This window comes from Canis lupus, chromosome 1, assembly GCF_011100685.1.
Source record: "Canis lupus familiaris isolate Mischka breed German Shepherd chromosome 1, alternate assembly UU_Cfam_GSD_1.0, whole genome shotgun sequence".
NCBI classification, from domain to species: domain Eukaryota; kingdom Metazoa; phylum Chordata; class Mammalia; order Carnivora; family Canidae; genus Canis; species Canis lupus.
This window is the reverse complement of record NC_049222.1, coordinates 49,752,145-49,767,230: the sequence shown is the minus strand read 5'-3', so window position 1 is coordinate 49,767,230 and position 15,086 is coordinate 49,752,145. Positions and strand designations below refer to the sequence as shown.

The window sequence follows — 15,086 nt, the reverse complement described above, 5'->3', positions numbered from 1 at the left end:
CCAAAGGGATGCCTTAGAAATGTGCGTGAAGGGTGCACAGAGATTGAAGGCACTCCTTCCACAGGTAGGATGCCAGGGCTCAAAGGGAAAGCCCCACCACTCATCAGGGGTAACGGTTATTCTGAAGAGCTATGTGCCAATGTCAACCATCAGGAAGGACCCAGAGGTGGCCACGCAAAGACAAACAGGGACAAGGATATGGGGAGAGGGGTGGGTTGACCAGCTGGAAGACAGGTGGACAGTATAAGCAAGCTAGGAAGGAGTTCTGAGCTCATCCTCAGTGGTCGGTGTGAATCCTGTAGGAATCCCCCAGCTGCCCACGGAGCCTGAGCCACGGCATGCGAGCCCCAGCATGTGCCCTGTACGCATGAGGTTTAAAACAACAGTGCTGGACAGAGGGATCTACCAGCATGGCTCAGTTTACTGTAACAAAACTGAGGCCTGTAGAAGGCAGGCAACTCACTGAGGACAACACACAACACTGTGCTCTCTTTCCACCATACAAAGCCCACCTCTTCACAAACACGCAGGCACCAGCATTGACCTGTGGCACCATTCCCAGCTTACCGGGTGAACTACTAATGTACAAAGAACATTAGCTTCTGAGGCAGTTCACCAACACTGAACATTTATAGAGGTCTCGTGTTCAAAATGCAGCTCTTCAACACTCCTTACACGACAGGAATTCCTTTTTCTAATATTATACTGTCCAAACCAGATGGGGACTCAGAACACATGAGTAATCACTCCTACTACATGGGTAATTCTGTGACTCTACGCAAGCATTCTCTCTACCTTAGATGTTATCTCTACAGATGCAAATCACTTCTACTTACAGCTAATTCCAGGGCTGCTAAAAGGGTAAAACTAAAAATGTCCCAACTAGATTCAGTTTCCCTGTTGGGAACTCTGATTCTTAGCACTCGGTGTCTGGGCCCCCCACAAGTTTGAAGAACCTCAGCTGGTGCCTACTGCATAACCAGTGCTCAACGACACCTGCTGAGCAGACTCCACCTCCACCTCGGCAAGTCTTTACCATGAAGCCAGGCCTTGGTGACAGACCTCGTCACTTTGATACGGCCAGGGACACGGCACCCAAGGGCTCCCAACCCATTCTCCTTTCAGGCCCACAAGCATCTGAGGTTAGAGAGGAAATGCTAACCCCACTTTAGAGACAGGAAAAGAGATCATGAGATAAAGGGGGAAAGCACAGGCTGAAAAGAAAGACTGATGCCGGCCACATGGCCCTTCACATCGCATGTTCAACCATCAGAGCCCGAAAGGCCAGGGCTGAGGTGGAAGCATGCCTCCTTGAAGGCTGCTTTAAGACTTTAAATTTACCCTTTTTATTGTTTTTAATTGAGATGTAACTGACATAGAATACAGTACTCATTTTAGGTGTAAATGCTATAAAATAATCCCCATGTTTAATGAGCGTCCATCACAACACACAGATAATAAGTCGTGTGTTGGGGGAGAAGCTTTCAAGATCTACCTTCTTAGCAACAAGAATTTAAATCTAAAGTAAAAAACTTTCTAATCACAAAGCACAAGGCCTGGGTCTTGGCAATTTTTACTAAACTATAATAAGATTAGCCCCAGGCATCCCAATGAGAAGAGTCATGCCAACCTCAGACTCAGATATTTTGCCTCCTAATTCGGGGTCATTTCTAATAATTTATACGACTGTGGCATGAGAAGGGGGAAAAGGCCAGGATACAATCAGTTGACAGTTAAAGAAAAAAGCAAGAACATTTCCAAATGTCTTCACAGGGAAAGAGGCAAGAGAATTTTCCCACAAAGCCACGGACAGAGCCCCAAGGGGCCCAAGAGCCCTACCTGAGTGCCGAGCCAGGGCAGACAGGTCATAGCGCTTCTTCCCGTCAATGACGCTGCAGAGGAGATCCTCCTTCTCCTTCACACAGGCGTACTTCGTGTCCCATGTGAAGAAGTAAGTGCAGTCCATCTCCCCAGTGAACACAGGAGCACCTTTCCCATCATTACCTGTGCAATTTAAGGAGGAAACACACAAAAAAACAAAAACACTCCATGATGTGACCAAGACCTAGGAATGTCAACCAGTGACACCAATGCCAACTAGGCAGTTAAACTCAAGTCCCAAAACCCACACATCAGAGGTGTCAGCGATGAGACAGGATTCTTGAGTTTTAGGTAATCACAAACCCATCCACGGCAGGCCTATGTCCCTTCCACCTTGATAAGATGGTCTCATTAAGACATAAGGCTGTTGATAACACGTTCACCAAAGACATGAAATGGGGGGGGGAGGGGGAGCCTGGGTGCCTCAGTGGTTGAGCGTCTGCCTTTGGCTCAGGGTGTGACCCAGGAGTCCTGGGATCAAATGCTGCATCGGACTCCCTGCATGGAGCCTGCTTCCCTCTGTCTATGTCTCTGACTCTCTCTGTATCTCTCATGAATAAATAAACAAACAAAAACGACATGAAACGAGTGCCTAATGAGGACTGTGTAAGCCACCAGGCAGGGCTTGCTGCACAAAGGCTGTGGTCAGCCCCCGACAGGCTGGTGGATATCTTCTGGGTTAAATAGGGATTCACCAAAAGGCAGAGGGAGAGACCAGAGCTTGAGCTCTAAGAGCACCACTGGCTTTCAATGTGATTTCGAGGGAGTCCCTGAGATTCATACCTAAACTGAAAAGAAAGAGTCGTAACGTACAACTACCCCCATCGAAGTATGCCAAGAACTACACCACCTCACAAGGTCAGAGGCATGCCTCCAGACACTACAGCACCCTTGACCATCACGCCTTCATCAACATGGATGCCTCCAACACCTACTCTACTCCGTGCTCTGCTCACCCCACCTCCAAGGAGCCCTGGCAGGTCAGCTCTGGTCTGAAAGCCAGCGCTCCATGGGCCACTTCCCTGATCCACGTAGCCTGGGATTCGGCAAACTTTGGTAATTTTTCCCTTACTAGAAATACTATCCCCTCGTCTTTCCAGGCTGGTGGACCACTGGCACAGAGCTCTGTTTTCCACCCCTTGATGGTTTAATAATCCTCCTCTGGACCTCCTACATGATTTGCCTTTCTTGAGGTCTGGTGCCCTGAAGTGCACAATGTTCTAAAGGAAAGGGAAATAATATTTTGTACAAAGGGCAAATGATGTTTTGATTGCAATTTCTCTTAAATCTTTAATATTATAAATATTATAATTATAATACCAGCGAGAGTAGCTAACCTGTACTGAGCACAATCTAAGCCAGGCACTAAGCATCTAAGTGCTATAGGGGGTCTGCAGAAAACAGGGTCAGGGGTAAATACTTCATATACGTTGGCACATTTAGCCCTATGGCACAGGTACAGTTTTAACCCCATTTTTATAGATTAAGGGGGGGTTAAATAATTTGCCTATGGTTTCATAGCTAGGAAGCAGAGGAGCCAGGATTCAAACGCAGACAGTCTGGACCCAGAGCCAGGATCATAACTATAACCACAAGGCAATACTTCCCTATACTACTGTGGGGTTTTTTTTCTTTTCTTTTTTTTCCTCTTAAACATATGTACTTCAATCCCTTCTTTTTCAGATGCAGCACTCCCAGCTTCCCTCCCGACAACAAACAGCCCACCCTCTCTCGTTGGGAACCCCCCACACTCCCTCCACATGTGCTACCCCACCACCACCCCCCACCGCAATGGAACTTATTCGTCTCTTCACCCCACCTGTGTGACTGAAGGACGACCAGCTTACTCCGACTGGGTTTGTCTGGGTTTGCATTTCGCTATCTGAAAAAAGATTTCTGTTTCCCACAAACGTGAAGTATTTGCTGCGTTTCTCTCTCACCAGGTAAGCCGGCAAATCATTAAATAACACTAGGAATGGTTCTAGTATCATCTATCCCCATTTGGGAGCTGGTTCTACATCTGAAATCTACTGATGAGGGAGAGCCAGTTTTCAATAACCACTGGTGTGCATCTTACTTGTATTCTTATTTCATTACTCAATGAGTTTTAGAAGAATAGTAAGCTGGAACTCCACAGCTCAAGGGAAAATGGATTCCTCCCATGGAACCAAGTCACTCTCTGCCTACAGCACCATCCCACGTCATGCTGCAGCGAAGACAAAGCTACCTACTCACCAAAATGGCTTAATTCTCCTGGGTGCACAGCTAAGCTGCATTTCCCAGCCTCCCTGCCTCTGAGGTTGGGACATCCCACTTAGTTCTAGCTCATTTTTGACAAAATGCTGCTCCCATTCTGCAGAGTCCTTCAAGGACAAGTTTACAGAAAGCAACAACACGAGATGAGAAGGAAACACAAGGCAGCCCCGCTGCCAGTCCCTCCAGTGACCTGCATTGGCACTAAAGAAATCTTTAACGTAATGAGTCAGCTAAATTTGTGGGTAGCTCCAATATATCGCTCTTCCAAAAACACAATTTAATGTCCTTATCTGATACAATCACCAATAAGTACTGCATTACAGCAAACTAGATGTAAGTCGCTAAAACAAAAGGTTGTATGTAGGTGTATGCACATACAGGCTGAAAGAACAAATGTATGCACCTTTGTGTCTCAAAACGTGTGAGCTCTAGATTTATGAACATAAATAATTCTAGAACATCCAAGTTAAACTATAAACCACATTATATTATATAACCAGTTAACATTCATTCATATACCAAAATTACATTATTACACGTATCCAAACAAAATCCACCGAGGGATTTTTCAATAAGAACTCTAAATTTAAGCCTGAACAAAATAATAACGAAATAACTGTACATACAGTTTGCTCTGAAATTTGAAATACTGAATCACAGAGCTGGGAGCAGTAGTAAATATTTTATATTCCAACTCCAGTGTGAGAACAAGCTCAAAACCTCTCACAAAACATCTAACATCCCCGTCTGGCCTTCCTGCCACCATCCTAACTGGAACAGCCTAGGAAGACGTTGGGTTTTTGGCATGAGGACATCTCTGTGAATCCTGTCAGGTCTGACAAAGGCCCTGGGTCACGGGGAGGAATGGAGGTGGGGTGGAATGTTATGAACCATCAGTGGTGACGTAGAGTTTATATGAAGCAAATTTGGCAAAATATTAGCAACTGTTCAGTAAAAAGTGACAAGCAGATAAATTCTCATTGTAATGTTCTACTTGTGTGTTTGAAAAATCTTTAATAATAAAGATAAAAGAGGAAAAAATGGCCGTTAGCGGTTTTTTTTTTTCAAGCTTTGGCTCATTGAGGCATCGGCATGTTCCAGCACAAGGCTTGAGTGTCGGCGCCTCTCCCCTAGCAGTCACAGACTATGTACCCTTCTCAATATCCTCCTCACCTGCTGGGATCTTTTTAGATCATTATTCTATCTTCCCAGCATGCCCACATGAGATCAGTGCGCGCGCAAAGATCTCAGCCAAGTCATTTATAAAAAGCCCAGGACAGAACGGGGCCAAAAGGGGTAATGACAAGGTCGGAGGGGGACGTGAAGCACAGAAGTTGGCCAACAGCAAAGCAGCTTGGCCAGCAGGGGAGGGTGGGCACCCCGGGGTCCCAAGGCCTGGGCACACAGAGTAAGAAGCAGGGTGCACATCCCAGGCCCGGGGACACAGTAGAGCTGGACTTCAGAGACAGTTCCTCTAAGAGCTTGAGGAGGTGAGGAGGGTGGAAGAAAGATGGGGAGTCTGGAGAGAGCAGCAGGGCATTCAAACAACATGGGAGATGCACCCAAAACACAGTCATTCACCCCCCACCCCAAGGCCTTGGGGATCTATGCTACCTTCTACAGAAAATCCAGCTACTCTGCAGGACATACAAGCTTCTCACTCTCCAGTCTATAGTCCTCTTTAGCCATGTTCTGAGTGCGAAGCTCTGACCTATTCACACCTGCCCACACTCAGGCCTATGCACGAGCTACTCCCTGTGCCGCAAAGACAGTTCCCCACAGCTGCCCAACTTCAGTGTCTGGCTTACTCCTCTCCTCATGGCCCCACAGAGCTCACCAAGCAGCCTCGATCCTCATCACTGCCTCGCCCCCAAACCGCTGATTTGGTGCCACCTTCCTGACAAAGTCCTGGGTGCAGAACCTGTCCACAACCCTGGTCCAGCCTGTGTGACCCGCACCACAGGTCCCCATGTTGTCTCCCCGTCTAGGCTTCCAGTCTAAATGCCTGTAAAGGGTACAGCCATTACGGTATCCTAAGGCCTCAGGGTCTCAGCAGATATACAAGACAAACGTATATGGAACAAATCCACTTGAACGTGGAAGTTATCAAAAGGGCCAGCAAAGGGGCACCTGGGTGGCTCAGTGGTTGAGCTTCTGCCTTCAGCTCAGGTTGTGATCCTGGGGTCCTGGGATCAAGTCTCGCATCGGGCTCCCCACAGGGAGTCTGCTTCTCCCTCTGCCTGTGTCTCTGCCTCTCTCTGTGTCTCTCATGAGTAAATAAAATCTTAAAAAAAAAAAAAAAAAAAAAGAGCCAGCAAAGAAATTCCAGAGTGAGACCAGAGCGCACGCTCCAAGAAGATAAGCAGAGTTAATGGTGAGAGGGCAGGGGAGCCAGGGGGCCAGGGACAGCAGGGGGCTGCTGGAAACGGCAAACGGCACTTTGATTTAAAGTCTTCCCAACTGCTCTACTCCAGGACCCTTCTTTGCCTGCTCCCAAGGCAATTTATTAGAGCCCGGTGCCAATCACAACCGCCCTAACCCCCTTCACCGTCGCAGACGTGAGCTTCTAGAGCACAGTCCACGTCGTGTGCAGCTGCCTCTCCCCAAGCCCCTGGTGAATCACATAGGAACCTGCCTCATGACCACTGGTCAAAGCTCTGCCATAGAAACACAAAAAACAAACAGAACGAATAGCCAAAAAGACCCTCAGGGGTGGGGCAGCCTCTCGAGCTCCTGCGGCTGTACAGCCAGACTGGAACAGGGCCAGCTCCGAAATGAGAGCTCCACGTGGAGGTTCGGTCCGCCTGCATGCACCTAGGCTCACAGCCTAGAGGCCGACAGACTGGCTCTCTGGTGATGATGGGACCCCCACCACCTCCCTCCAGACATGGACTGTGCCCATGATCTTCCAAGATACAGACAGCAGCACAGTTTTTTGAAATGCTCATGCCGCTATGACTGAAAGAAAGCTTCTCTTCAACACTCAGAAAAACCAAACGTTCCACTTAAATTTGCCCTGTGACCTGTTGCAATCCCCACATCCAGCCTCTACCACGGGGCTGCCCGTTTGCAGAAAGGGTCATCTTGAAACTCACTTCGGTCAAGAAGAGCTCTTTTAGTGACCAGCCCTCGAGGGTGGTGAGGAAACCCACACTGCTGGACCCGCACACGCTTCGGTGCAAGCCAGAATTCAAGACAGAAATGCTTTCCCAGCAAGCCCAGTGCCGGGCCCATTCCCAAAACAAACAAGAGAGCAGGGGAAAATGGAAACAGGATGTGTGTGTCGTTGGTGGGGCGGGGTGGCAGGGGTACTCCTACCCGCTACAACACAGCAACCTCGTCTGGTGACCAGAGGTGGCCCTGTCCAAAGGAGAATGTTTGCCTGGTCCATGCCATGAACACACATGCTCCCATGGCGAGGACAATCGCCGGGCACTCACCTGCGGTCTTATTACACTCAAAGTTGATGACGCTCATCCGCTGGAAGCCTGAGCTGCATTCGTCCCCTCCAAAATATATCAAGGTGAGGTCTCCATCAGAGTATCTAGATGTTTGCAACAAACACACACACAGGTTTGGTAGAACCAGGAAAGGACCTTGAATTGTTACACGTTTCTACATTAAGCCTTTTGCATACCATCAACAAATCAGTACTGACATAAAACAGCAAGCTCTCTGGCCAGCTGGGGAAAAACGTCTAGAGGAAATGAGTTCCAAATGTATGGGCTTGTCGTCCGCGTACTTCAAAGTAATAGCTGGCTGGAAGAAAGGACTGAAGGTTTTGCTGTGAGCATGAAAACTCTTCCACTCTTGTTTTGGATTTTGTACAAAATAAATAAGACCCAAGAAACACAGAGTTTATCTAGCAACTGCCATAAACAGTCTTACCTGAGGAATCCTGCACAATACTCATTTGCAGAGAGCTACGTTTTCCTAACACTTTTGCGAAGATAACTACCAACAGGAATGGTACTGAATGTTTTTTTTTTTTTTTTTTAGTCATTTCAAACTTTCATGTAATGCTAACGGCATTTTAGATTCTCTAACTGCCAGAGAAAAATCGGAACTCCTCAGGAACACGCACTTTAAAATAAAGGCCGAATCGACTGTAAACTAATCAAATACCTTTCCTACACCGTGATTCCCTACACACAATAGATAATACAATGAGCAGTTTTCACAGAAATAGTCTTATTGGGAAAGCCAGGATCAGTGACAAATGGCAACTCGCCTACGTCAAACATGCAGGAATGTGGGCTCCACAGGACCTGCCTGCACTTTATGGAAACTGGAAGGAGGAAGAAGACAAGGAGAGTCGGTTATGTTTCACAAGAACAGACACAATGCACTTGAAAATTATTGTTTACACACCGGAGGGTCTGATTCTGGTATTTTCCTGCTACTCTGACTTGAGAGGAATCCGACTTTTTCACTTGGCAAACGGCGGCGTCTCTCTTACTACAGAACGGCACTTGGATTTCTCCACAGATATTCAAATAAAACATATATTCCTTTCCATCCGAAGTGTAGTAAGGGGACAATGAAGCTAAAGAAAGGAGAACAGATGAGGAGAGGTTCGGTTACGTGCACAAGCGCTAGAGGCTGAGGGGATCACACTTCGGGCACACCTGAACCCCCTTCTGAAACACCCAGTGGCAGAGGCTAGGTGCACCCACCCCCCACAACTTCCCCTTCAAAGTGCCCCTCACCTCCGTCCTGTCTGAGTGGCTGGAGGTCAATGGTGACGTCATGCTGCGCGCTGCTCAGAGAGCAGGTTCTGCTTTCCAGATAATCCCTGTGGCATGCATACTCGGTGACCCACTCGATTTCATAGCGGCAATTGGATTTTGCTGTGAGCTTGGGAATGGTGCCCTATTAGAAACAGTTTGAAAGGAGCAAAATTAATGTTCTTAAATGCAAATTCTCCATGCTTCTGAAAAGCTCAAAGGTACGCTGCTGGGTTTTATGTGCTTCTGTTGCTGTTTCTGAATGATAACTGCCCCTCACATTGTGCGCTCACTTGGTGTAAAACAACCCCTGTTTACTTGCAACCGTTCTCGTCTCTTTCAGAGTCACACTCAAGGTTCAGCCAGTGAGCCTGGCCTGGACTCAACGTCAACCCAATAGCCACAACCTCTGCAAGCAGCCATAACTTGTGAAGGCATTGGGTCTGTTCCCTCCTTTCAACCAGAGCTGAAAGGAGCTGGTCAAACCCCCAAGCTGAGTGGAAATCACTGTGCATGAGTGTATCTGGGGAAATGGTCTGTAACCCCTTTTCTCAGGTTGTCAATGGGGTCTTGGGCACACCTCACCTATCCTTAAATCTGCTCCTGCCCCTGGGGAAAGCCAGGGCATCACCCACTACAAACCCGACTTATGCCACTTTGCTGCCAGAGATCTGCTTTTACAAACAGGAGCTCAGATGCTAGTCTTTGGTGTGATGGGGAAGGAGGCGATCACTGTCGAACAGAGTAGTGTCACCCGTGAACCATCCTCGGGAGAAAGGTTTCACTAGTCTTAGTACCAGGAATAGCCACTCTGCTTCCAGGCAACACCACGCGGCATACATCTCCCGAGTGCCTGCCATGTGCCAAGCACAGTACAAAGTGCCAGGGCTACAAACACGGGCCACAAATTAGTACGATACAGAGCTGCAAGTCCAGGTGACTCAAAATCGAGGTTTAACCACTCGGCTTAGGGCAGTGGGACCCCGAGTGATGGAGTGCCAAGCACTAAGTGAGCAAAGCCAGGTACAAAAGCCCCTCCCTCCCCCCAGGGCAAGGTGCAGTCAGTGCAGTCGCCAGAGCTGGGGGTGGGGTGGGGAGTGACCCAGTGCAGTCTCCAGGGCTGGGGGTGGGGTGGGGAGTGACTGCTCCAGGGCACAAGGTCTCTTCTGGGGTGATGGAAATGTGCTCGTGTTGGATTGTACTGGAGGTTGCACAATTCTGTTAATATGTTCTGTTAATAATGACCATTTCGTTGTACTTGAAACAGGCGAATTTTACAGTATGTCAATTCAACACAGCTTTTCTTAAAAAGATCTATATGATATGGGGAACATTTACTCAAATTCCAGCTCCTAAGAGCATTCAATGAGCCTGAGTAAAGGCTTAAAGGAACCCGCAAGTGCTAAGGTATCATGTGTCACCCAGGTCTGTCCGCAAACGGTGAGGCTGGAAATGGAACCTCTGGCTCCACATATCACAAACCGGCCTCCTTTGCTAATGCCACAAAGTGCCCTGCATCCCACGGAAAAGAAGGGAGGGAATGCCCTAATTCCCCTCGCTGTGGTGGGATGAACCATTTGTCGCTGAACGGACAAGCAGGAAAAGGTAACACTAAAGACCCCCGGCAGCTTAGGACGTCTCATCGGGCTTGAAAGATTTCAAGTCACGTCTGCAGGCACAAAAGGCAAGTGCCCGTAAACATCCCCCCAACGTGTACTTCAGAACTAACGTCGACTGCTGATCTGTGCTAGGCGGACGCCACGTGGCCCTGCAAGTCTGCAGACCTAAAATGGAAAGCTGGCCTGGACTGCACTTTTGTCTCCACATCCCCCACACACGAAACGGGCCAGCTGCCAGCCCGAAACCAGACCAAATTCCATGTTTGTTTGTGGGGAGGGGGAGCACGGTTCCCTCGCCAAAGAATTCAGCTCCTCCTCCATCATTCTATTATGAGGAGACAGAAATAAATTAGAGGAAAGCCCTGCCCTTCCTCCCCAGAGGCTATCTCCCTTCCATCAGCACCCCGCACCTGCTAGAACACTCGAACAGCCACGGACACGTGCAATGTGCCGGGCACGGGCCCAAGGACAAGCAGACTCCAGCCCTACCCTCAAGGAGTTTACGAGTGTGCTGGAAGTGAGTGAACAGCCAGAGGACGAGGACAGGGTCAGGGACCCGCCTGTGAGCATGAGAGGAGGGGATGAAACACTCCACTGCAAGACCCTCAAATAAGAACCTTCCCTCTGGCCGGGACGCTTCTACCTGCATGGCCCCCAAACCCCAGACACTGGCCTGCAGAAGCTCCACTCAGTCTGCATACCATCTGTTCCACTCATTTCTTACTGTTTCTATAAACCAATTAGCTATTTTTACCTTGCCTCATCCTAACAAAGTAGCTAGGAAATCACAGGTTTAAGATTATATACATGGCTTTTCGAATATTCATTCAAACCAGCATTACTATATAATTTTTAAAAAGCTTTCCACGAACCACTTAAAATCCTCTCACACAAAGTAGAACAAAACACCATCCTGCTTCGATGAACGTAGGGGCCCCTCCAGGTTGTTGAGAAAGAGCACACACCAAGCTGCTGCCCCTGAGACCCTCACACATGCCAGAGAGTCCATCCCAGGAATCACGTCTTCCCAGACATTCCATCACCACATCGTTTTTCGGCTCACGCCCTCCTGCCTCCAGACCCACCGCCCTACCCCCCCTCAGATGTGCTTGCCTCAACAGCCCCCACTAACGTGGGCTGCCATTAATCCTCCTAAGACAAGACACTCACCTCTCTGCGCTCCGACGGGCAGACAAACGTAATCGTCACTGCTGGGCTATGACCGTCACAGAAGTCTAGCTCCCCAGCCCCTTCCTTCACGTAACTCAGGACAAGCCTGAATGACACATGTTGAGAAAATGAGTGTTATAGAAGTAGGAGTTCCCTTCAAATTGATCTGTTGCCCTGGGCATTCAGCACGCTCATTTGAGGGGAAGGGGTAACAGAATTAACACTAAAATATAAAGGAAACTGTAGTACAAAATACCTTAATTTTCACTTTTTTTAAAAAACCTGTTTTTAAGTAAACTTCAATGAATGCTAATTGCTTTTTTAAAAATAAATAAAATGACCAACACGTAAATTTAAATACTAAGAAAAGCTGCTCGAGTAAGACAAATAAGAAAAAACTATAAACGATCGAAGAAAAAATAAACACAGCCGAGTAGGCCGAGCACATTTCTGGCCACACGGCTGCACGACCACTTCTCCAAACAATAACTCGTAAGTGTAAGCCAAGATCTTCTTTCCTTTAAGCTGAAGACAGCCAAGGGCCCCGGCCACCGTGACCTCCCACAGCCAGGAGGAGCCTGGGCCACCACAGCGCGTGTGGGTCTCCCTGCAGGACGTGCTTGCTGCTCCCAGGGCGAAGGCCAGCCGCAGAACAGCCGAAAACAATGACCTTCCTTTTCTCTGAAGACAAGCTTGAGCTCTCACTCAATGCCTGTGTTTTGCAAAGTCCCCTCTCCCCTGTGAGGAGTCACCCACTTGCCACTTAGAACGGTGGGATGGACTGAACTGTGTTCCCCTACAATTCACATTCCGAAGCCCTAATCCCTGGTACCTCTGCATATGACTGTATTCGAAGGTTTATACAGAGGTGATGAAGCAAAAATGAGGCCACGGGAGCACAGGGGACAGGGGCATGGAGCTAACCAGAAATGACTGGTGTCCATAAACAGAGGACAGCCCAGGACACAGACACACAGAGGAAAAGACATGAGGACAGCCCGGGGAAGGTAGCTGTCTACAAGTTAAGGAGAAACAGCTCTCCTGACATTTTGGACTCCTAGCCTCCAGAACCAAAAGGAAATAAATTTCTGTGCTGAAGCCAGTCTATGGCACTGTTAAGGCAGCCCTGGCAAACTGATACAGACACACATATAGAAACCTCCCAAACATTTTTAAATTTAGGTTATGCTCCAGTGTCTTTTATGGACAGAAGCACCCGCCCTGACACATCACCCGTTCCATGCTAGAACAAGCCACAACAAGGCGTCCACTAAAGCCCCCTGGAATCTAAAGCATGATCTAAGACGTGGTCTGGTGTGACACACTGTAGAAAAACATCCCTCTGATAATTCAAGGTATGAAGGCAGTAGAAGAGCATGTGCCAAAAGCACAGCTTATTATAAGAAACAACCCCCCCGCCACTCCCTGCTGGAACTAGGGTGCGGGCGGTGCCCCAGTCAGAAAGCACACCAGCAAACTGCCCCTCCAGGATGGTGTTCTCCAAGAACAGAGGACTAGGGAGATGGTGTTCTCCAAGAACAGAACTAAGGACACAAAAGCAACTTCATGAGTGACATGGAAAATACCAGAACACACCATAAGGTAGGGGTTATTTCATGAACTGAACACACATATACATACAGTTGCATCGCAATATACATTGGGGGGGGGGGCTATAAAGACAAATGATTAGAAAATCAACAAGCAAAGTGGCCTATGTGACCAGCAGCAATGACTCATGATGTCACAAGCATCGGCAAGGTCTGCTCAGGCAGCACACAGCAAGTGCAGACTCACCTGTCCGTGCTCAGGAGCTTCAGTCCTCCCTTGGGCTGGCCAACATCAAACGCCTGCTCCCCTCTCACCAGGCAGGCAGCAGTGCCGGGGGGGCAGCCACGCAACTGTAGACTTGAGTCCCGCAGTGAGTCTGTAAAACATCCATCAGACTGGACATCAGAGCTGCTAATCAATCACACTTAACCTAAGGCACAGAAGTTCCTTTAAAACAATTACTGAATTTTTGAAGGTCCTCAAAATAACACAAAGTAGCAGAAGTTTGGAAACAAACAGGAGCTAGGACTCAGCCCCATTCTAAGAGAGGCCTGGGCACACCAGTGACCTCTTCAGATGCATGAAGTGAGAACAGCACTGCCTGCCCTGCAGAGCTGCTGGGAAGTGAAGGCAAGACTAGAAAGCACTTGGTTTGCACTGGTAGGGAAGAGGTACCTGAGAGACAGGGACTATTGATATGCCTGGTGGCTCAGATTTTTAAGTGTCTGCCTTCAGCTTAGGTCATGATCTCAGGGTCCTGGGATGGAGCCTCCCATCAGGCTCCCTGCTCAGCAGGGAGTCTGCTTCTCTCTCTCTCTCTCTCCCTCTCTCTGTGCCCCAACCCCCCTCCCCCATACACACACACACTCGTGCTCTCTTTCTCCCTCTCTCGAATGAATAAAATCTTTGGAAAAAAATAAAAGAAATAAAAAAGAAATAGGGACTATAATGTAATTTGTACTCAAGGAATGCCGGTATCCCCATTCCTAAAGATACACTAACCTGAGCATAATCCCCTTCTCCAAACTATAAACCAACTAGAAGATGCAGGCACTCCATGGATCAGTGGGAAGATGAGGAAATTCATGGAAAGAACCTAGAGACCGCTCTGGGTTGAAATCTCTTAACACCACCACTTGCTATCTCTGTAACTTTGCTCTAATTATACAACTATAGAATTGCAGGTGCATCCCCCCGCCCAAAGGTCTGGGGAAGGACATCTTGATGTGCCTAGAACAATGCCCAGACTTCAGATGACCCGTGGCTTTGCTTGCACCATGGCTGGCATCTACCACGGCAGAGGGTTTACTGGTTTACCAGGCATGTGCCACCCAACTATAAGCTCCATCCAGGGCCGTGACTCAGTGCCTAGCACGTGATAGGAGCTCAAAAAATATTTCCCCCATGAATGAGTAAATATGGCCCAGCCCGGTCTTTAACAAAAGCCTCATCAATCAGAGGGGGAGGGTTGCCATATCTTCTCCAGTTTGACAGGAGGCGGCGCCAGCTGATGAAAAGGAAAGTGCCCCCCTGCAGTGGTCAAGGCTGTACTTCAAATCTTCATAAGGGTGGGTGGGTTTAGTCCATACTGAGTACCTGCTGTGCTGCTTGCCCCCACAGCATTAGTTTACTAAAGGCAAAAATAGGAGACGAGAAAGAACCCTGAGTGTGCAGAGTTAGGCATACAGCAGCAAACCCACAGCTGCTTGTGAGGTTCTCAGGGTCAATGTCAAACAGGGTCTGAGGCCTAAGACAACTTCCTGGGGATGGAGAATGTCTAGACAAAAACTAGTATATTAACTTTATTTAACTTCAAACTCTTAAATTTAAAAAATTACTGTGAGTCAAAATCACTAAAGTTTAATCCAAACTGCCAGTAATC

General features: G+C 48.2%; 1 protein-coding gene across 1 annotated transcript in view; it reads right to left on the bottom strand.

The window, feature by feature from the left end:
* IGF2R (insulin like growth factor 2 receptor) overlaps positions 1-15,086 on the bottom strand; it is a 99,701-nt gene that overhangs the window by 46,854 nt on the left and 37,761 nt on the right. The window contains 6 exon segments of the mRNA NM_001122602.1: positions 1,840-2,004; positions 7,578-7,681; positions 8,509-8,683; positions 8,847-9,009; positions 11,654-11,759; positions 13,451-13,580. Coding sequence (NP_001116074.1) covers positions 1,840-2,004; positions 7,578-7,681; positions 8,509-8,683; positions 8,847-9,009; positions 11,654-11,759; positions 13,451-13,580 — 843 coding nt within the window.